The sequence below is a fragment of the Pangasianodon hypophthalmus genome, chromosome 9, assembly GCF_027358585.1.
Source record: "Pangasianodon hypophthalmus isolate fPanHyp1 chromosome 9, fPanHyp1.pri, whole genome shotgun sequence".
In the NCBI taxonomy this organism is placed as follows: domain Eukaryota; kingdom Metazoa; phylum Chordata; class Actinopteri; order Siluriformes; family Pangasiidae; genus Pangasianodon; species Pangasianodon hypophthalmus.
Genome location: NC_069718.1, coordinates 9,703,332 through 9,726,823, shown reverse-complemented (window position 1 = coordinate 9,726,823; position 23,492 = coordinate 9,703,332). Strand labels below are relative to the sequence as shown.

Sequence of the window (23,492 nt, the reverse complement as noted above, 5' to 3'; positions counted from 1 at the left end):
GTTTGGGGAAGAACCACATATGGGTGTGATGATCGGGTGTCCACATAATTTTGGCCATATAGTGTACCTTGCTAGCTTCTATGCTGCATACAGTATATTGATAAATATCTCTAACATTTAGCATATCTTAATACAAATAATAATAATAACAATAACAACAACAACAATAATAATTTTATCAGACTTTAATGAGCATGTAGCTATTTGTGGATAAGACACAGTGCTGATGCAGTAGTGTGTGTGTGTGTGTGTGTGTGTGTGTGTGTGTGTCAGTGTGTGTGTGTGTGTGTCAGTGCGCAGCCTCAGTGTATCCCGGTGATAAAATCCCCCAAAGGGCCGCTGTTTGGGATGGGCATCTGAGTATGGAGAAATAATACCGGAACGCCTCGGACTCATTGTTCACCCATCAGGAAGCAAATCGTTTGTCCTTGTTTGATTAACACCCTGAAGATTCAGAAATGCCGGTAAGAGTGTAAAATGCTCATCTTTTCTAGCGCTGTGTTCATCCCGAGGTTCCTCCCTTCCGTCATCTGTTTGCCTTTTAGCTCGCTAGCTTCCATGCTACATATATCGATAAATGTCAGGCATTTAGCATGTCTTGATGTTATTCACTCTGACTCTTTAAATATTTACTGATTTCTCTTGCACTGGCGCCTTGACAGCGTCGTTAATTCTACAGAGACATAGCTGGGAGAGAGGGTTTGGGTGTGTTTAGCCAGTTAGCTAGCTAGCTAGCAGGCAAGCAAACCCCGCTAGCAAAATACCGATGGTTGTCTAGACAACTAACTTCATCTTGGTAGCTACTGAGCTGAGTTAGCTTAGCATAGCATAGCATAGCTTGCCAGCTGCTTAGCAGGAAACAATTCTGAAGCAACACTTGCAGTTATAAATATAACCTAACCTCACAGAAAGATAGCTGTAGTTATATATGTATATATATAAAATTGAGCTCTTAAGCTATTTAGTATGCGTAGCTGTTAAATAAATAAATAAATAAAAAGAAATAGCCATAGCTACAGATAAACAGCTAACTGTCATATCCGCTAATGAGTAGATTGCTTAGCATCCTTGTTGGTTCCCACAAGGCAGGTATTGAACACACTGCAGCATAGCTGTCCCGTTTATTGTTACATTTTGTCAGAAAATGTGTTATTATAAGACATATATTTAATTCATTTTCAATTAATCTCACAAATGTATTTTGTAGCTGTCACTAATTCGATGCATTTTTGTACCACTTAACTGTTAAATGTGATTTAATAATTAAATCATATGAATAATGATTTGGTCATGCATGTGACCTGTTCTTCCATTCACCTCTGTTGTGCTTTCTCACAGAGCAACAAGCTTGATAAACCAGAAAAGTTGGAGGTGAGCGACAACGTGAAGGTGGTGGTCCGATGTCGACCTCTCAACCAAAAAGAGAAGATGATGGGATACAAGCAGTCGGTCACTGTGGACGAAATCCGAGGAACCATCACCGTGAATAAACTCGAGACACCCAACGAGCCACCGAAGACCTTCACTTTTGACACCGTGTTTGGTCCCGACAGCAAACAGCTAGACGTGTACAATTTAACAGCCCGGCCCATTATCGATTCGGTGTTAGAGGGATACAATGGTATGTGATATCCTAGCACAGTGCGCGTCACATGCAGTCCTTGAGCTACCCGTATTACGCGAAAGCGGTATTGTTTGGTAATCATTATTGGCTTTTATACCGCAGCATTGTTGATTTCTCAAATCTGATGTCAGAAGGTGATTAAATTTCTATAAAAGCAGATCTGACAGTCGTGCAGGTGCACATCACAGATTTATATAAGTGCTCTTGTTGTAATTCATTATCTTTTCTATAAGTAATGACTCATTCAAAGGGACTAGTATGGTGGGTGCTATAGGTAAACAGATTTAAAATTATGTTTAATTATTGACATGGTAAAAATTTCTGTGAGGAGATGTTTAATTAACTTTTATGGAAGGAGTCACCAGTGGTAGTGTTTTGTAACAGACAGAGGTAAAGTTGCAAGTTACATTTTTCTCACCTGGGAAGTTATTCAGGGCTCTGTGGTTTCTCATTAACAATGATGATAATGTTAAGAATGCGAAAAACGAGAGGCTGGAGATATAATGACTGTTTATGACTGTTATAACGTAAGTGATAACAGGAACTAACTTTCAAGGAAACGTGAAAACTTTCATGTTTTACAGTGTTAAAGTTAAATATAAATGGATAAAGTTTGACTTTATAGCATGAGTCATGAGTCATAATCTCACTGTCTGGTGTCACCTAGAAGAGGAAGGTTTGCCCATTTGAATCTGGTTCCTCTCAAGGTTTCTTCCTCATGTTGTCTCAGGGAGTTTTTCCTTGCCACCATCGCCGCCATCTGGCTTGCTTATTACAGATCTAAATTTAAATCGATTCCCAGATTTCTGTAAAGCTGCTTTTAACAACGGACATTGTTACAAAGTGTGATGTAAATAAAATTTAATTGAAGTGAAAACATACTTTAATAAATTAAAAAAAAAAAAAAAAAAAAAAAAAAAAAATGTTTGGCAAATTGCTGTGGTGTAAGAGGAACACCCAGTGCACTGTTCTTGGAAAATAATCGACCTCGGGGAGGGAACTGTAACCTTGTTTTATCATACAACCCTATTGTTGTTTGTATTACAGCATGCCCCATCATGTTTTATTCCTTACTTGCAACTGTGATATTGCAGATGCGTGCAGTGTGCAACAGACTGCAATTTTAATTGCCTTTTTAATTAATACATTTTAGTTAAATGAACGCAGGCCAGTCTTTAACTGTGACACATCACATCTTCAGTACTTAAAATATTGCACAGTAACACATATCGTAATCAGTGTGTAGCAATATAAAAGCAGTATGCTGTTTTTGCAGTCTCACTGCTTGATAACAGATGGAAAAACCCCCTTGTCTGCTAAAAATTTACTGCTAATCTTCAGCACTACATGTCACACATATTCGTCACAGCGCAGTTGTTTTTAGACGTCCAGTATACTAATGTCTTCTATAAAAAATAGATGTGTAAGGTAATTGATAAAGGAAAGGTGTTATAATGAAAGGATGGATAAAAAAATAACTAGTTACTGGTCTTTACTGTGACTGTCCGTGGTGTTATTCTGTATTATCTGTATTAAATTGTCATATCGTCCACTTTAATATTTACAGTGCATCAGTTTGAGCAGCTGCAGAGGTGCCACATTTATGGGTGATTTGGTGGTAGAGGAGAAACCTAAATAACCAAGTGCGAATAAAATTTGCCTAGCCGAAAACCCACTTTACTCAAGTGTAAAAGGAAGTGGCACATGAAAATAGCTCTGCTTCTGGAAGCAGTTAATTTTACCTCACACTGATTTTTATCTAGTTGAACTTCAACCTGTAAATTCACAATTCTCGGTACTGTGAGCCAGTAGAAAGCAAGACGGCGGGACTGTGGTCTCTTTGGTCAGTAAAAAACGACTTAGGAGCTGCTGATTACTAAGTACTGGATCTTTGCCTTGTTTTTTTTGTGTGAGTTTAAAACCCAGAAAGCTGCTGTTGGGCTCATGAATAAGGTCATAACCCTTCATCAGCTCAGGTCAATGCTTGTATTCTCCCTCATTTGTAGGTTGCTTTGGATAAAAGCCTCCGCCAAATGAGTAAATTCAAGAGCATGAAAAATAGAAACAAAAACGCAGTCCTGTGCAATATTAGGTGCATGAGTTAAAGGCGAGGTCCCATGTTTAATATTTTAAATTAAAAGATTGTTCAAGCTGCTCTGCACTTTGACATTTGCTTACTGGTTGATTCTGATGCTGAGTTATATAAAATAACATGAATATTAGGCCTCATTTACCAATCTTTTAGTAAATGTTTGTGTAATCCAAACCGAATAAATTTTTTTTGCCAGATTTACAAAAGTTTCATTTAGGCTGATTTTCTTCATACTCATGTGCGTATGTTGGTCACCTGTGAAGTGCAAAGTACGTACCAGGCACAACTCATTTGCATGTAGCGACGCCCACAAAACTCCATAGAAGTTCAGATACAGAGACAGCTGGGAGCACAAAATGATCAATCAGGGTAGAGGCTGAAAGTCAGAAGTGGAAGTTATTTTGACTCACTTCTATGCCAATAAAAATATTTAGATAATATTAATAATAATAAGAGAGCACTATTCCAACAGCTGAAGCATTTGTTTGTGGCTATGTGCAGACGGACCGGCCTCTCCTCCATTTATACAGCGCCATTTCTTTTGTCTTAATTGAATAGTTTGTTTTATTTGTCTTAATTTATGGGTTTGTGTTGGTTCATATTATTATTATTATTATTATTATTATTATTATTAATTTAATGGCAATAATATATAATAGATTTCACAAAATGTTCTCAGTAATCCCAGGCGTGGTGAACTAGCATGAGGATGTGTTTTTGATAGAGACTTCAATGCACTTCCATAAGTTGACGTCAGGATAACGACGTCTGCTAAATGCTGTAAAAGTAATAAAAATAAGCTATTTAAACTTGACATATTTAATAAATGTCGAGTTTAAAGCATAACATTAATGTATATTCCGTATATAAAAGTACAGTAATCCATGCACATTATATCAGTTAAAGTCAGTCAAGTCAAGGTTTACATTAGTTAGTCTTCTCATCGGTAAATTTAGTGGGATATGAGTGTTTTTTTCGAATTTACGGGATGAATACCAAATTTCTTGTGTAAATGCTCATACAGTGGATTTGAGAATAAATCTGTTTGTATCCAGCTTGATAAATGAGGCCTGATGTTTGTACATTGAATAACAGTGGAAATTTGCACTTTGTCTTTAATTTGTTCCCAGGAACAATATTTGCTTATGGACAAACCGGCACTGGGAAAACCTTTACCATGGAGGGAGTGAGAGCCGTTCCTGAGCTCAGAGGGATTATACCGAATTCGTTTGCTCACATTTTCGGTCACATTGCTAAAGCAGAGGGTGACACCAGGTGAGCACATCATCAGTGCATGACATTTATTTATTATTTGTAATAATAATAGGGAAAAAAGGGAAGTGGTAGCTCAGTTGTTAAGACGTTGGCCTTCTGATTGGAAGGTTGAGAGTTTGAATCTCAGCACCACCAAGCTGCCACTGTTGGGCCCTTGAGCAAGGCCCTTAACCCTCAACTGCTCAGTTGTATAAGTGAGATAACTGTAAGTCGCTCTGGATAAGGGCGTCTGCCAAATGCCGTAAATGTAAATTTACATAAATGTAAATTCGTACCATTCACGTTTAATGCATTAGCTTTTTTATATGCTTGAAGTCGAGTTCACACATCACTATTTTAGCTTGTTTTCCTGTTACACAGATTTTTGAGACCTACAGATCTCCTGTTGAGATCAACAGAAAAAAAACATTATTGGGCCAGCTACTGAAACTTGTTTTATGTGAGCAGTTCAGAAATGTAAACTGACCTTTGTTTTGGGTTGTCTCAGTCACCCAGATATTCTCAAAACATTTGAATTTATCGGTACGGAATGTTGTTTTGTTAGAGCCACAATAAAATCCACAATAATACAGTTTCCATTCGATTAAATGTATTTACTCACCATATCCAAATGATGTAGTTTGCACTTACCCGTTAGTGCATATTTCTCACTTCGTTAGTTTCAAAAAAACAGATAGACTGCTGACTAAATGTTGCTTATTTTAAAAATAACAGGTTCTTAGTTAGAGTTTCATACTTGGAGATCTATAATGAGGAAGTGAGGGACTTGTTGGGGAAGGACCAGATGCAGAGATTGGAGGTAAGAAACAGAAATTCGCACATTTTTCAACTTCTAGAAAATGCCTACATACTGATGGAAAATATTAAGTGGTGACACAGAGCACACCCTGCCTTGCTCTTTTATTGATGCATGACCTGGCTGTTAATACAGAAATGCAAAATATGATATGATGTTCTTTTTCCCCTTCTTTCTCCCTGCCACCTTATTTTTAACGGACCAAAGAGACCAAAGTCTCGGCTTTTTGTTTCAAGGTAGCCAATAGTATACCATTTGTATCTGCACTTACAGAGGCTCGCAGAAGATTTACATTTTTTTTCCGAAACAGATTGGAGAAATCCATTGCACTGGCAGATGTGTAATGTCACACCCTATTTTGCATTGCTCCATCCACGTCAGTGGAGCATGTTAATTTATGACCATGCAAGCAGAAAAAAATGCAATAATCCTACTAAAATAGCAACACACTGGCATTAACTAGCAAATTTTGCCATTTATTTATTTTCCTTTTATTTTTTAATTTTTTAATTTTTAGAAAATATGATCTGGCATCTGATAAGGGTTTCCAGGAATTGATTTAGAAACCTGTGGTTATGACTTGATGGTTTGATAAAATGTGGACCTGTCAGTAGTTTCTTTCTCATGTTTTTATCTCATCAACTTCTCATTTCCTTCACCTTTTCCTCATATATTTTGTGTATTCATAAGTTCCATTAACACACTGCCCTTTTTTGAAAATCCCCGAAACAGGTGAAAGAAAGGCCAGATGTGGGAGTCTACATTAAAGACCTATCTGGTTATGTTGTGAACAATGCTGACGATATGGACCGAATTATGACTCTGGGGCACAAGAACCGTAAGCGTGTATTACTGTTTGCATATTTCTGGTCTTACATATTATAAACAGCAGTAACAGCTGGATGTTGGATCTGGGCTTCTAATGGACCAGTCTTATGTGCAGGTCCTATGATTATCAAATATTTTCAAATTTTGCTTTTATATGCTTATTAAATTGTTTCAGATTACAGTATTAAATTGAAAAAGCTTCATTAAGTTCACTCACCAGCCACTTTCATAGGAACACCTGTAGACCTGCTCATTCATTCAGTGATCCAGTCAGCCAGTCATGTGCCATCAGGGCAATGAATAAATTCATGCAGATACAGGTCAAGAGATCTCTGTGATCTCAGTGCCTTTGACAGTGGCATGTTTGTTGGTGCCAGATGGGCTGGTTTGAATATTTCAGAAACTGCGGATCTCTGGGGATTTTCACATACAACAGTCTCTAGAGTTTACACAGGATGGTGTGAAAAACAAAGTGAGCGAGTGGTAGTTCTATAGGAGGAAATGCCATCTTGATGAGAGAGGTCAGAGGAGAATGACCAGACTGGTTCGAGTTGACGGGAAGGCTACGGCAACTCAAATAACCACTCTTTACAACAGTGGTGAGCAGAAGAGCATCTCAGAATGCACAACCTTGAGGCGGATGGGCTTCAGCCGCAGAACACCACAGGAATCTGAGGCTACAGTGCGCACAGCGTCACCCAAACTGGCCAGTCAAGACAGGAAAACAACAACCGTACAACAAACAAAGTCACTGAAATCTTCCCCATTCTGATGTTTGATGTGAACATGATCTGAAGCTCTTGACCTGTATCTGCATCATGTTATGCATTGCAATGCTGCCACATGATTGGCTGATTGGATAATTACATGAATGAGCAGGGGTACAGGTGTTTCTATTACAGTGTCCAGTGAGTGTAGTGCTAATATGATGATATAATTTTTTTTAATATCTGTTTAACTTGGCCATCTAATAAGAGACTGTAATATTTATCATTAATTTTTCATTCTTAACATTTCTTAGATGAGTATGTATAGACAAATAAATACATACATGCTTTATTGATCTGAAGAAAATGGACAAAGTAACGATTATAATTCTGGGAATCAAGTCAGGGACAGCTGCATTCTAATAAATGTTTCTATTTTTTGACATGCTGAAATTTGCTGAAACGCCTAACTGGGTTTGTCTTTGGTTCTGCAGGTTCTGTTGGGGCTACCAATATGAACGAGCACAGCTCCCGATCTCATGCCATCTTCACTATCACCATCGAGTGCAGTGAGAAGGGCATTGATGGAAACCAGCATGTGCGCATGGGCAAACTGCACCTGGTGGACCTTGCGGTGAGGAGAACAAGACTAAAAACAAGCATAACATTAATGATTTTCTTCTTTTATTAAACTAAAGTGCTGTGATGCATGTTTCTTGCGTGTCAGGGATCTGAGAGGCAGGGTAAGACAGGAGCCACTGGGCAGCGTCTTAAAGAGGCCACAAAGATCAACTTGTCCCTGTCCACTCTGGGGAATGTGATCTCTGCTTTGGTGGATGGGAAGAGCACACACGTGCCCTACAGGAATTCCAAACTCACGCGCCTGCTGCAGGACTCTCTGGGAGGAAACTCCAAAACCATGATGGTACAGGCACACACGATTTAGGCTCTCAGTGATCTTTCACACATAATTAAATTAATAGATTTAGATATTTTTTTTCTGTTTCCATTTTGGAAGCACAGCCAGCATAACTACAAGGCAGAACTAATAAAATAGAAATCTGCCGTATTTACGGGTTAACTTCAATCGTTGCTTCTTTTTTAGTGCGCAAACATTGGACCAGCGGACTACAACTATGATGAGACCATTAGCACCCTGCGCTACGCTAACCGTGCAAAGAACATCAAGAATAAAGCGAGAATCAATGAAGACCCCAAAGATGCACTCTTGCGCCAGTTTCAGAAGGAGATCGAAGAGCTCAAGAGAAAGTTGGAAGAAGGTACACTAGAATAACCAGCAGGCTTGCATCATTTCATTAGAATTATAAATGAGTAGAGAACAAAGGTGCCATTTCTAATGTTTAAAATGATTCTAGACCTGTTCTAATCACAGTATTACATAGATATTTGTTTTGCAACAGCTCCAATTTCTTAATTTTCAGCCTAATTTGTAGGCCAGTATGTGAACAGAGCAGGAGCTCTCACCCTTGAGGTATACTTGATCTTCATCTGAAATGGCAGTTTATGCACTATATTGTATACACCATGTTTTGTACTCTATATACTACACACTGTGGTGCCACAACAGGCTTGAGCAGAAGGAGCAATTTTAAGGAGCAGAAGGAGCAATTTTAAAACTCAAAATGTCCATTTTAAATTTTACTACTCAATAAATCCATGGCATAGTGGTAGGCTGTGACTGCCTAGTGCAAAAATGGGTTTAAAACATTATGCAGGTATTAACAGTGCACTACATCTTGCTGCGATTCCCCAGTGTGAACACACTATTTGCAATAAACATATGCAAAAAGTGCATCATTTGAGGCTCCAGACGTTTCAGCAGAAGGAGCGGGGTTTGGCTGGGGGATGAGAGAGGATTTTAATGTTTTCCTTGCCTTTACAATTTACTTCTTGGGCAAAATTACAAACTACTCTTTTAATATCAGTATTTTCAAATATAAAGATAGGCAAATATAAGTAAATATAATAAGGACCAGTAGTCAGATTTTTTTTTTTACAGTATGAAAATGAAAAACTGGCTCTAACTAGGTGTTATTAGAACGTGAGGCTTGACTGTCTGTATTATTTCCAGGAGAAGAGATCTCAGGGTCAGAGGGCAGCGGCTCTGAAGAGATGGACGAAGGAGAGGACGAGGCTGCCGACGGCGGAGAGAGACGCAGAAAACGACGAGGTTAGTATCTCCTTCTGTCACACATGTAGTGATAGCTGGATTCCAATTATAGAGACAGTGAGTTAATGATATGATGATATGAGTTAATGATATGATGCAATTTGTGGTTGATCAAGTTGATTCTCACAATGATGAAATGCTCTTACACTCTTACTCATATACCAGTAAAGTGCATGGGGGATTTCAGAACACGCTCCATTACCCCTGAACTAATAATGATAAATACATTATAACTAAATGATGAAAAATGTTATTCCAGTATTTCTCTGATACAAGGTTTCCATTTTTTTCAAGATTGATTTAGTATCCCTCTTATTTCACTACTGCAAAAAGGTTTAATATTGTGTGCTAGTCTGAATGAAATGCATGAATGGGGCGAGTGAGTCAAGGCTGCACACTCCTCTTTGCTCAAAAATTGCCGATGACTGTATTTATCAAGACTGATAAAACTATTATCCATGAAATGGTATGACATTCTGCCAACTAATTATTTAACTAGCTGTTACGTAGCTGGTTTTGTTCTGACTTTGGCAGGACACAAATTTTCACTAGAAATAAGGTGCTACCACGATATGCTGCAGTAAAAAAAATAACTTAGTAAATGTACATATTATTTCTTACAAAATTGGTCAAAGAATAATAAGTAAGAATCATGATCTTATTTTTAATCCAAGAAACATGCCATCGTACTACAGGCATTAGTGAATAAACTTATTATGAAATCGGTATTCAATCTTCCTGACGTCTCTTAATGCAGAAATATACTGTGAAATGTTCAAACTAGCATTTTGGTGACTTACAATTAAAAGTGGAAGTGGATGGTAGATGCGGCTTTGATTGTCTTTCTTTTGCCATTGCTGTCTGAGTCTGTAAAGAGATAACTTGTGGTGTTCTTTGATTGCTGTGCTTCTTTGTAAATTAGAGAGAGTGGCACATGCAGCACCATGAGCCATGCAGCTTGCACATAAATGTGCAACTTAATCCACTCTGCTCTATTCTCACTTTCAAATCTCATTCTTCTACTTTCTGTGGACTCTACTGATGTGTACTTTTACTTAAAATCTCAGTCTATGACAAAATCTGCAAAATATGAGTGGCCTGCGGCTGCAGAGTGTTACGGAAATGATGCTCAGTACATTAACATGGGGAACCAGGATATCTATCTGTCTCTACATATCATGATCCACTGGCATTGTTGTATAGATGGGCATTATTGTTCATAAAGATTTATAAAAGTACTTTTGTAAAGGTTTTGTCTTCCCATCGGTAGTGCTTACATAACAAAAGTGAGTCACAAACGGTGTGCACTGGATGGAAGGTCACTTACGCTTCATAGCTAATGTGAATTCTGTTACAGGCACATTGGCACACACTCCTCCCATATGGCCATTATAAATCCCCCTGTCTTTCACCCTGTGCACTAATTTCAGGGCACTGCCAAAGCACACAGCAAGGGCAAAGAGAGATAAGGAGAACAGAGGCACAGAGAGACAGCATAGAAAGAGTTAACAGCAAACCAGAGCGGGTATTATGGAATGGATGTATTCTAGTCATCAAGACCACAAAGAGTCAGTGGTTACATCACTGCCAGGCATAAACTCTATAAAAAGGCAAAGTGATACCCATCAAAAAACTTTCACCTTAATGGTAACTGAAACGAATGCCACCTGTCATCAATCAACGGCTGAGTCACACTGGCACCACACACTGACTGTGGCATACATTCAAGCTCTCTTTTACGTCACAGGTTTAGTGATGGGTTTTTTAACCCAAAGCCACTTGATTCAGGTTAAACTAGGTAAATTTTAGCTTTAAGTTGTTGTTGTTCCTCTTTCGGCTGCTACCATTAGGGGTTGACACAGCTGATCATTGGTCTGCGTATTTGATTTAGCACAGTTTTTACGCCAGATGTTCTTCCTGATGCAACCCTCCCCAATTTTATCCCAGCTTGGGGCCGGCACTCAGAGCGCACTGTTGCATGCAACCCGAGTAGCTGGGGTTGGAGTCCTGGCCGGGAATCGAACCCAGGCTGCAGCAGTGAGAATGCTGTGGCCTAATCACTAGTCCTCCAGGGACCCTGAATTTTAGCTTTAAGTAAAAGATCATTATTAAGCAGTGGTCACATTGACTACACAATTTTTTTCTTTGCCCCATGACTTTTGTGTCCCATGTCTTCTGCAGCTTGTGTGCATGCCAGTATTAAACCTCTCTTCAAGTGCTAGTAATCTACACTTAAAAAAAAATAAAAAATTCTTCTTTCAGTTATTGGTCACTGCTAGACTTGTACCTGCATAGTAGAGGTGTAACACAGTGCACTTATCGGTATCTGTATCTGTTTATTGCTCAAAATATTCATATCTGCAGGATTTTTTTTTTAAGCAAAACAAAAACCAATACTCTGCTTGTTTTTAATATCTGTATTTGTTTAGGACTCATTCAGTTCAATCTGAATAATGTATCTGAATCATGCTCAGTTATACCCCTATTGCATGGACATAAAATAGGTATCCCTGTAACACCATGGACTGCCAACTGAAATGAGAATGCTTAACGGTTGAATCTTTAAATCTGGGTCAGTTGCAGTCATTATGACAGGATCTGATGAAAAAACAATCCTTTCAAATCTTTTTGATCTGTCATGTATCTACTCTCTTTCACTCTTCTCTTTTATGTGTGTTCCTGCCTTTCCTGCGGGCTCAACGTGTGTTTTTGTTGTGGTCAGATTTATGTCTCTGATTTAGCATCCTCAGTCTTTTAAAGACCTATTTAATATACAGTTGTGGTCAAAAGTTTGCATACACCTAGGCTAAAGATTTTCAAACTCAATTTTTCACAACTCTACACATTTTTCATGTTACCATGTTTCCAGTGTTGCATCAATTAGGGCATCTACTTTATTTCCATAAGAGGTAATTTAAAAATACTAGCTAAGAGATGGATTTATTTACTATATCAGATTTCCAGTAGGTCAGAAATTTACATACACTTCGTTAGTATTCGGTGGTATTGCCTTATAATTGTTTGAATCAAGTGCTTGGTTTAGCCTTCCACAATACTTTGCTGGAAATTCATTCCTCCTGACAGAACAGGTGTAACTCAGTCAGGTTTGTGGGCCTCCTTGCTCAGACACCCTTTTTACAGTTCAGTCCACAAATTTTCTATGGGATTCAAGTCAAGGCTTTACGATGGCCACTCTAATACTTTCACTTTGTTGTATAAGCCATTTTATTACTACCTTTGAGGTATTCTAAGGATCATTGTTGAAGCCCCAGTTGAATGCGAATATTAACTTTCTGGCTGGTCTCTTGAGGTGTTTCTTCAGTGTTTCTAGATAATCCTCCTTACTCATGATGCTATCTATATTTTAAGTGCACCAGTCCTTTTTCCGGCAAAACACCCCACAACACCCCATCCATCACCTCCCATGCTTCACAGTTGGGATGGCGTTCTTCAGATTAAAAGCCTCACCCTTTTTCGTCCATACTGATTATTATGGCTATGCATTTCAATTTTTGTTTCATGTGACCAGAGAACACTCCTCCAAAAGGCTGCTGATCACCTTCAAACATCAGTCTGGCTTTTTTATTCCAGTCTTAGAGTAGGGTCTTCTTCCTTTCACAACAGCCTTTCAGGCCATGGGGATTTAGGACTCTCTTAAAGGTGGATGTACATATTTGCTGTGTGATGCCTCCAACACCTTCAGCAGATACTTTGTTGTTGTCTTGGGGTTTGGTTAAATCTGGTGAACCAAATTTTGTTCATGCCTGAAAGTGTGCCTCTTTCCTGAATGATGCTGTGACTATGTGGTCCCCAGATTTATATAATTGCAGTTTATATAATTACAGTTGTTTGTACAGATGCTCATGGTACTTTCAGTTGTTTGGAAATTGCTCCTAGGAACCAGACTTGTGGAGGTGCACAAGGTATTGGCTGAGTTGCTTGGATTTTCCTATGGTATCAAAGGCACTGTCTCTAAACGTAGGCCCTCGTGCAAGGACAGGTGCACTCTTACTTTACTTCAGTTGGCCAATCAGAGGCTTCTAAAAGTCAGTTTCTGAGCCAGTCAACTAGGCGTATGTAAACTTTTGACCCATGGGTATTCTGATATAGTGAATTAAAGCTGAAATAAATCTGTCTCTAATTGATTTTTTTTTAATTACCTCTGATGTACCCTAATTGACTTGCCAAAAGAAATGTATGGTAACATGAAATGTGTGGAGTTTTGAAAAACTGAGATTGAAAATCTTTGGCGTAGGTGTAAACTTTTGGCGTCAACTTTTGTTTCTTTCCTTCTCAGTGCTACGTGAATTTCTTTACTCTTCTAAATTCAAGATCTAGTTTGGTGTGAAAGTCCTGTCAGCAACCCAACTTCCTCTCCTCTATTCACCTAATGCTCTGTAAATGTGATCTCTCCTGATGCAAAACACTGATGCAAGTAGAATGCTGAATTTGCTATCTCAGCAGCATCTATTGCCTGTTATAGAACTGTTTAGTACAGACTTTGTGGAAATATTTGAGCAGTTGCTGTTAACATTACACCATATTTTGTGCATCCGGGTTCATACGCACACACATGGAAACTTCTGTATGCCAGTCAAGGAATTTTTTCAGGCTAATTCTGTATACTTAATGTCACATTAACTGTGCAAAGTTCAAAAATAATTTGGATTATTTTGAAGCACTGTGTGAACCAAGCTGTGTGTGGGTGGGGTGTGTGTGGGTGGGGGTGTGTGTGCATGCCCACACACGACTAGTAAGATCATAGATAAAAAATATTCACATGCAAACAGCCGAAACTGCTGCTATAATTAACTATTAGACAGAAAATGTCAGTAAGGAGGAGTTGCTACTGAAAAGTTGAGACACATTTTTATCAGCACTTCAGTCTCAAACGAGACCATCTCAGTCCCATGTTTAGTGTGAAATAGATCAAGCAGCAGTGGCTTCTTAAATAAACTGTACATTTGAGACTAATTTTAGTAAGGGACTAACCTAACTAACTAACTTAGTATTAATAACTTTTCCTGTATTCCAATTGGCTCTGTATTTCTGCCACTTTTTTGTGGCTGAATATCAAAAAAATTGGCATGCAGTGGATGAACGCTGGTCTAGTATTGTTTTTAAAATGAAAAATTTTAATTAATGTAATAATTTTCCACTGAATGTTCCACATAAATGGCTGTGAGTGAGAGTGAGAGTGAGAGTGTGAGTGTGTGTGTGAGTGAGAGTGAGAGTGTGAGTGAGAGTGTGAGTGAGAGTGTGAGTGTGTGTGTGAGTGTGTGTGTGAGTGTGTGTGTGAGTGTGTGTGAGAGTGTGTGTGTGAGTGTGTGTGAGAGTGTGTGTGAGAGTGTGTGTGAGAGTGTGTGTGAGAGTGTGTGTGAGAGTGTGTGTGAGAGTGTGTGTGAGAGTGATAGGATAAGAGTTAGGAGTATGGATGTGGAAGTATGTGAGGTGTTGAGATGTTCACTCTGGGGGATTGTTGGAGGTATAAAGCCAATATGCATATGAAGACCATGTACTAAAGCTAGTTGTGTACAATTGGTATGCCATTTTGAGATATGGTGTAAGATTTTGCCTTAAAATTCCACTGCTAATAAGATTTACTAGTTTGATGTGGTGTTTGTTCAAACTATTTTTTTCCCCTTCACTGCTAACAGGAAAGAAGAAGGTGTCCCCAGACAAGATGGCAGAGATGCAGGCGAAGATCGAGGAGGAGCGGAAGGCCCTGGAGGCCAAGCTGGACATGGAGGAGGAGGAGCGCAACAAAGCACGAGCAGAGCTGGAGAAGAGAGAGAAAGACCTGCTCAAAGCCCAGTGAGTCCTGGCCGAGTCAGTTTTCAAGCCGTCAGTACTTGTGATTTGTGACTTCTAAATGGTATTGACACAAAATTGCTTTTCAGACTTATTCTCGATTTATATAATTATTAATGCTGCATTCGACTTGACTCAGAAGTGGGAATTTAGAACCAGGAATCACATCATTTTCGATCTCATTTTCGTGTGTTTGAGCTGCAATGTGGCAAAAAACATGGACACCTTCATGATCATCTTTTGCCAGCAACAATCTAGCCAGCTAATGTTAGTGATATGAGTGATGTGTTTACCGCCTAAGAACAGTTAACTGTACTGTCACTGTTATAGATTTAACAGGCTAGTATGTCTATATGTTAGTAAATACTAGTATGTACAGAATAGCTTGTTTAAAAGCTATTCTAGTAGCTACTTTGTTTATTGTTGATGCTATGAGCAGCCATGTTGATTTGACCTCACTTGCTGAACTGGAGATTGAGGAGACCTCCATGACTTTCCGAGTAGGAATTCCAAGTTGAGGGGGCGTTTTGTTTGGTTTTTCATTTTCGGAGGTCAGAAATTCTTGGTTACACTCGAATGCAGCAAAAGACTTTATGGATTTTATGTGAAGAAACTGAAAGGCGAATTTCTAGAACCTGACCTTGTTGACCTTGAATGTTTAAGTAGATTATTAGGTGTTAATAAAATCCCCTGTTAGCCTGTGCTTTAGCTCTGCTTTCTTTCCAGTATTTAGCAGTGTCATTTGGTTTTCAGACAGGAACACCACCTTTTACTTGAGAAGCTGTCTGCTTTGGAGAAGAAGGTGATTGTTGGAGGAGTTGACTTGCTGGCCAAGGCAGAAGAGCAGGAGAAGCTTCTAGAAGAATCCAACAATGAGCTGGAGGAGCGACGGAAAAGAGCTGAGCAGCTCCGCAGAGAACTGGAAGAGAAGGAGGTAGGCATTCTTACTTAGCTTCAATTTAGCACTACAGATACAATTTTATGCACAAGTCTAGTCAAGTTTAGTTCATGTCAAGATTGTTTTTGTTCTGGAATGTTGTACGCTACTCAGTATATGTGTGTTCTTGTTGTGTCTCTCAATAGCAAGAACGTTTGGACATTGAGGAAAAATACACCAGTTTGCAGGAGGAGGCCCAAGGGAAGACCAAGAAATTGAAGAAAGTCTGGACCATGTTGATGGCAGCAAAGTCAGAGGTATGCTAAAATGTTCATTAATATCATTCTGCGTTAAAGCTTTTTGTTCTTCCTGAATTGCAATTTGATGTGCAGCATCAGAGCATTCCTGCTGTTATCATATATGAGAACTGGTAACTTGTAAGACAAATATGTTCTTCAGAGTGAATATCATGATATTCACTATCATTTGAAATATCAGTTGAAAGGATGTTCATTACATACATATTAAGAAAAAGTGTCATGGGATGAGCACAGAACAATCTATGATTATAGCAGTAGTTCTTGGGTACAAATTTACAGTATCCAAGCATGCAGCTCAAAATATGCTTTTCTGTTCTAGATGGCAGATCTGCAACAGGAACATCACAGAGAGATCGAGGGCCTGCTGGAGAACATCCGCCAGCTCAGCAGAGAGCTCCGCCTGCAAATGCTAATCATTGACAATTTTATCCCTCAGGAATACCAGGTATGATTACATGCAAACAAATGCACAGGGATCATACAGAAGCTTGAATGTCTTAAAATACTGAACAATGTTTTCAAGTTTGAAATGTGCTTAATTTTGATAAATGATTGGATAATACTTGATTATTCATATAATATATCTTTTTAAACTACGAAAGATTGTTGATATGGCACTGTATGCATTTCCTAAACTAAATATGATTTTGACTCCCAAGATCTAATCAGTCTGACCTTTGTGTGCTCTAGGAAATGATTGAGAATTATGTACACTGGAATGAAGACATAGGGGAATGGCAACTGGTGCGTGCTCAAACTATTGTTTCACTCCATGTGGCTATATTGTGGGTATATTGCACTAAACTAAAATGTCTCTTTCCATAGAAATGCGTGGCTTACACAGGGAACAACATGAGAAAACAAACCCCTGTGCCAGACAAGAAGGAAAAAGATGTAAATGTCACTTGGATTCATAATAGAATTCTGTAATGCACTTTATACAGTGTAAGACCATTGATAAGGTTAGGCTTACTGAGTGTGCTGTTTGTATGTGTTTCAGCCGTTTGAGGTGGATCTGTCCCACGTGTATCTTGCGTATACCGAGGAGAGCATGCGCCAGTCCTTGATGAGGCTGGAGAGACCCAGGACCTCGAAGAGTGGCAAGGCCAGACCAAAAACTGGACGCAGGTGAAATCATAGTTCTGCCGCTTTTCTTCCAGAATAAAATGCACTGTTGATAAGAGGAGGCTCGCCTTTACTGTTGAAAACTAAGGCCATTTCACACTAAACATTTTCTCCACTGCCAGGACACATTTTACAGTACACATAATCGTATGGGCAGCGGCCACAAGGCTGAAGGCTTTTCTTTTGGATCACAGTGGAGCATTTTCAAAGTTTTCAGAAAAACTCAGAGAGACAACAAGCTCTTGACCTGGTCGCAAATTCAGCAGGAACTGTAATTTCATCAACAGCAGCAAAGCTAAAGCACAAGCGAACTGAGATTTTCTCAATTATATGCAAGTTAGGTAGTACACAGTAAAGTGACAAATCCAAATGACTGGCTTAAATAATTCCTCTGACCATTCCTGTGGTGTGTCTGGTCTGACATTGCTTCAGTTCCCCACTCACTACTTTAGTTCCTACCCGCAGTTAGTTCTCAATTACTGTTTGACACACAAAATTGGAAGAAAGACTCCTAACTGTGGTTTCATCCTGTGATATATGACCTCTCATTAAATCTCTAATGTCTAGATGCATTACTGGGAAAAAAAAAAAAAAAAAGCTTGGAAGGAAATAGCACAGATCGTTAGTACCTCAGTGAGTGTACATAGCTAGTCAAGTGAGCCTGCATTAATAATCTGCAAAAAAAAATAATGTACGAAGCCTAGTATGTAACATGTAACTGAAACATTCAGTTTTCACACAAATTTGTGCATTACCTCATTTGTGTAACTTTGCTTTAAGGCTGATTTGTACTTGCTGTTAACTACGTGTATGCAAGTCCACAGCGCATATCCTGCGGTCATTTGGAGCATCAATTTTGGAAATTAATGGAATGTGTCTGCGTGGTGCAATACCAGCATAAATAGTAGAGACAGTATAGCACCATGTGAGACAGTGTGTCCACAACTGAATAAACAAACTAATATTGTGTCTCAATTTGCATACATATGTACAATTCTAGACCATTACTGAGTAATAATGGTTTTCCTGTTACACTAAGTGTGACAACAGTCATGCTCACGGCAGAAAGTAAAAAAAAAAAATAATAATGCAAGCGAGTATATAAACAGTGCCCCTTGTATAGCAGCTGTACGCTCACACTTAGGCGTGGTAAAAGTGAAGTGTACACCGATCAGCCATAACATTATGACCACTGACAGGTGAAGTGAATAATATTGATTATCTCGTTACAGTAGCACCTGTCAAGGGTTGAGATATATTAGGAAGCAAGTGACCAGTTGGTTCTCAAAGTTGATGTGTTGGAAACAGGAAAAATGGGCAAGCGTAAGGATTAGAGAGACTTTGACAATGGCTATATTGTTATGGCTAGATGACTGGGTCAGAGCATCTTTAAAACGGCAGGCCTTATGGGGTGTTCCCAGTATGCAGTGGTTTGTACCTACCAAAAGTGGTCCAAGGAAGGACAAACGGTGAACTAGCGACAGGGTCATGGGCGCCCAAGGCTCACTGATGCGCGTGGGGAGTGACGGCTAGTCCGTCTGGTCTGATCCCACAGAAGAGCTATTGTAGCACAAATTGCTGAAAAGTTAAAGCTGGCTATGATAGAAAGGTGTCAGAACACACAGTGCATCACAGCTTGCTGCGTATGGGGCTGTGTAGCCACAGACTTGTCAGAGTGCCCATGCTGACCCCTGTCCATCGCTGAAAGCGCCTACAATGGACAGGTGAGCATCAGAACTGGACCAGGGAGCAATGGAAGAAGGTGGCCTGGTCCGATAAATCACATTTTCTTTTACATCATGTGGAAGGCCAGGTGTGTGTGCATCGTTTACCTGGGGAAGAGATGGCACCAGCATGCACTATGGGAAGAACGCAAGCTGGCAGAGGCAGTGTGATGCTCTGGGCAATTTTCTGCTGGGAAACTTTGGGTCCTGGCATTCATGTGGATGCTATTTTGACACGTACCACCTACCTAAACATTGTTGCAGACCAGGTACACCCCTTCATGGCAACGGTATTCCCTAATGGAAGTGACCTCTTTCAGCAGGATAATGTGCCCTGCCACACTGCAAAAATTGTTCAGGAATGGTTCAAGGAACATGACGAAGAGTTCAAGGTGTTGACTTGGCCTCCAAATTCCCCAGATCTCAGTCCAATCGAACATCTGTGGGGTGTGCTGGCCATCAAGTCCGATCCATGGCCCACTTCGCAACTTGCAGGACTTAAAGGATCTGCTGTTAACGTGTTTGTGCCAGATACCACAGCACACCTTCAGGGATCTAGTGGAGTCCATGCCTTGAAGGGTCAGGGCTGTTTTGGCATTTGGTCATATTAGGCAGGTGGTCATACTGTTATGGCTGATCGGTGTATTTGCTCCTTTAGAAGCGATGTATAAATAAATAATAATTAAAAAAAAACACACAGGCCACGCCCACAAGAGACAACAGTAACTGGTTGCTACCAGCCCACAAGAGACAAACTGTGAACCCCTTTGTTGCTTGTTAGTTTGAACATAGGCTAGGACTACCATATTTTCTTAAGAGTCACTCTGGAGTATAATCTGTCCCTTGGTTGTATGCGTCACATTGATGGATTAGGCATTTTTACTTTTTGTAATGTTTGTGTCAGATGTTTACATCTGGCTTAAAACAATTGAGTTGATCTGATTTAATCTTAAAATGTGTATAATTGTAATATTTTATCTCCACAGTTTGAGAGTAACTGTAGTCAGAACCAAATATCTGCCATTGTGCTCATGTAGTCTAAGCACATGTTTTATGTCTAATCTGGATTTCTTTTTAGAAGCATCAAGTCAAATGTGTGCTAAATCCATTTGCTAATATTTGCTTAATGTTTGTAGGAAGCGTTCGTCCAGGCCAGAGACGGCTATTGAGTCCCTGCTACAGTGATCTCCATTAGTTTCTGCCTGCAGGATCCAGGCCAGTCATTTGCGTAAGAATGAGTTGATGTTTGTTGTGTAAAGATGTAAGCATCTGGACTAAGTATACTGAAGTTTTGGTGAGGAAACAGGTATTCAGTGTACATGTGCTGGAATACTGCAGATCTTTATGCTTGTTGTAAAAACACCTATTCGTTTCAGAATGTGCATTCAGCAAATTATAAATTTCTTCTTTAACCACAAAACAAAAAGTGTTTCTTGAGCTTCGGCTAAAACGTGGTAGTTTCCGGAAGGACACGACTCCTCAGGCGTAGGATGTTACTACATTGATGGCCTAGCTGATTAGCTTGTTAAACTTAAGCAAACTACTTCAGATATGAATCACATGCTTGATGTTTCTACCACTAGCTTTTGCAGTTCCCTTTCAGTCTTTGAACTTGATGTATGTAATGTGTGCTCCTAACCTGATTTCGTGAGGGATTTGGCCTGAGAACCTGCATGCTGCTCAACATCCACTGTAGTGCTACATAACACTAGCTAAATGTTTTTGTTTTCGTTCCATGAGCTACCACGTGTGCACTGTAGTCAAAGATGAGACCTTTTATTTGCCATAAAATTGTTTACATTTACTATGCTGTACCATGTATACTTGTTAATTTATTAAATTATTTACCTCATATTTCCATGTCCTGATTGCTTTGGTATGTGTCAATTAAAAATGTATATGAATAATACAGTCTGATATTTTGATTGTCTTTCTGAAAATTATTTATAAATGTTATGGTGATAGGGAAGTAGATTATCAATTTATAAGCAGCATTCATCCAAAAATAAGCGCCACTACACAGATTTTTATAGAAAAATATTCATGGTTCCTAATACAGAGTAGAAGAGTGATAAAGTGAAGAGCAGAGAGTGATAAAGTGAGCAAGAGCAATGAATGAATATTAGATTATTTCTTCTGGACATTGGGTATAGATTAAAATAAATATACCTTTAGACCTTGTTACCATACAGATAGCAGATTTATAGACATTTACAGTGCCTTAATGCACTGTCAGCAAGCTAGCCAAGGGCAACAGTGACAAGTGAAAACTTCACGATGGAAAACCTTGAAAAGTTTCATGCAAGATCTTTTGGAGATCTCATAGAGTTACAAAACTGTAAAGCTACAAAACTGTAGTTATTGAGTATTGTAAAGTTATAAAACTGCACTGTTGATCCTGAACATTGAGTGTGTGTGTGTGTGTGTGTGTGTGTGTGTGTGTGTGTGTGTGTGTGTGATGTGATCTTCAAAGAGGAGTGTTTCTAGCGTAGCATTTAACTGGTTGGTGGTCAGACACGTTTATGAGTTTATCTTCAGTGATCTTGAACAAGAGAACTAGACATTACTTGTGTTCATTGTGTGGTTTATTTTCACCATCTTCCCAGATGAACTGAAAGTAGAAAAGGAAGCAGATTGGATAAATAAATTCAAGCTGGATTCAAGATTATGGTGACAATAACGTGCTGGTGTAGAGAACAGAACCAAAGGGAGCATAGATGTAGGAGTGTTGAAAGGTGTTTTTTTTTTTTTTTTTTTTTTTTTTTTTTTTTAACAACAAATAATAGCTAACAGAGAAACGGGAATCATCAACATGGCAATATTCTGAGATTCTGTGCTTGGGGTTGTAAGTAAACAGTGTTTTTAGCCTTACAGATAATAAAGATGTGAAATGATGGATGAGTGTATGCACAGTGTTTTGGTTTGAAAATCAAGGACATCATGCAAACGTAGTCCTTAGATCTTTGATGCAAGAAATAAATAACATTGGGACTTGCTGTTATAGGAAAACAATCAACGGTAGGGGTAAGTTACCCTTACCACCCTGAAGTAAGCAATACATTAAAGAAGAATATGCCATACCTTTACCCATTTATAGGTACATTTAATGTTGTGGAACTTTGAAATAAAGAAAAAAAAAACCCAGCTTGTCCTGTTACAGAGAAAACAGAAAGTATAAATTCTGGTTCTATTCTCACTGGTTCTCTTTCTAGTGTCCAGTGGAGACTCCTTTCATAAATGTTAAATGTTAAGTAGAAAGCTTTGCCATAACAATGATTACACATTTTCTGTTAAATAACAACAAATCTGTTTATTGGTAGGCTTAGATTATGCATTGCTCTGTTCTTCTTGATCAGTTGGTAAAAATCCTTGCTGCATTTGTCAACTATTTTAACAGCTCAGATGCTTGGATTGGTCATGCTTGTAAATCGCTTCGGATAAAGCATCTTTCAAATGAAAATTTTAAAGCAGTATAAAACAATTAAAGGCCAACAGGTTACATATTCTTGTTGTAAATGGCCAACCACCAAACAGATCTACAGACAGGTAACTAATGGAAAAACAACATAAAGTAAGGTGTTTGTCCACAAAACCAGCTTCAGTGCACATTGGCAAAGGGTCTACAAATCTCTGGAATTGTACTGGGGCAATGAACACCTTTCTTCAAAAAGATATTCCCTCAGTTGGTGTTTTAATGATGGTCTTGGAGAGCGCTATCTAACACGTCGCTCCGAAATCTCCCATAGGTGTTCAATTGAGACGTGTATCTCTGCAGTAGGAAGAGACCTTCCCCAGTGAGCTTCTCTCACCCTAGCTCTTCCCATGTGAAGCCTGTTTGGAGCTAGTCCCGCCCATTTGGTGCTGGCTCCAGGCTGCAGAGATACATACTTGGTCCAACTGGGTTGAGATCAAGTGAGTGTGAACACCACTAAATCCTCATTAAACCATTCAGTAAGCCTTTGTGCTGTGTATCTGGGGGCATGGTCAACCTGGAAGAGACCACTCCCATCAGGATAGAAATATTTCATTACTGGATAAAAGTGATCAAGCTGAAGAACTTTGTATTGATTTGCAGTGACCAGTGATTTGCAGGAGATAAGTGGACACACACACCATGCCATG

At 39.1% G+C, this 23,492-nt stretch overlaps 1 protein-coding gene across 1 annotated transcript; it reads left to right on the top strand.

The window, feature by feature from the left end:
• Positions 1-284: 284 nt before the first annotated feature.
• kif3a (kinesin family member 3A) lies at positions 285-21,279 on the top strand. Its single transcript, XM_026919574.3, has 17 exons — positions 285-464; positions 1,339-1,621; positions 4,847-4,991; positions 5,706-5,790; positions 6,520-6,625; positions 7,817-7,956; positions 8,050-8,247; positions 8,428-8,602; positions 9,415-9,513; positions 15,171-15,327; positions 16,078-16,258; positions 16,408-16,518; positions 16,841-16,966; positions 17,212-17,265; positions 17,347-17,415; positions 17,522-17,649; positions 20,507-21,279. The coding sequence occupies exons 1-17, from the start codon at positions 459-461 to the stop codon at positions 20,553-20,555; spliced, it is 2,112 nt and encodes a 703-aa protein (XP_026775375.1). The 5' UTR covers positions 285-458; the 3' UTR covers positions 20,556-21,279.
• The last annotated feature ends 2,213 nt before the right edge of the window (positions 21,280-23,492 follow it).

Bases quoted from the DNA above. Each gene is read 5' to 3' on its own strand.
- kif3a (XM_026919574.3), top strand. The intron at 1,622-4,846 runs GTATGTGATATC...ATTTGTTCCCAG, and splicing joins GGTGTTAGAGGGATACAATG to GAACAATATTTGCTTATGGA. The intron at 7,957-8,049 runs GTGAGGAGAACA...CTTGCGTGTCAG, and splicing joins TGCACCTGGTGGACCTTGCG to GGATCTGAGAGGCAGGGTAA.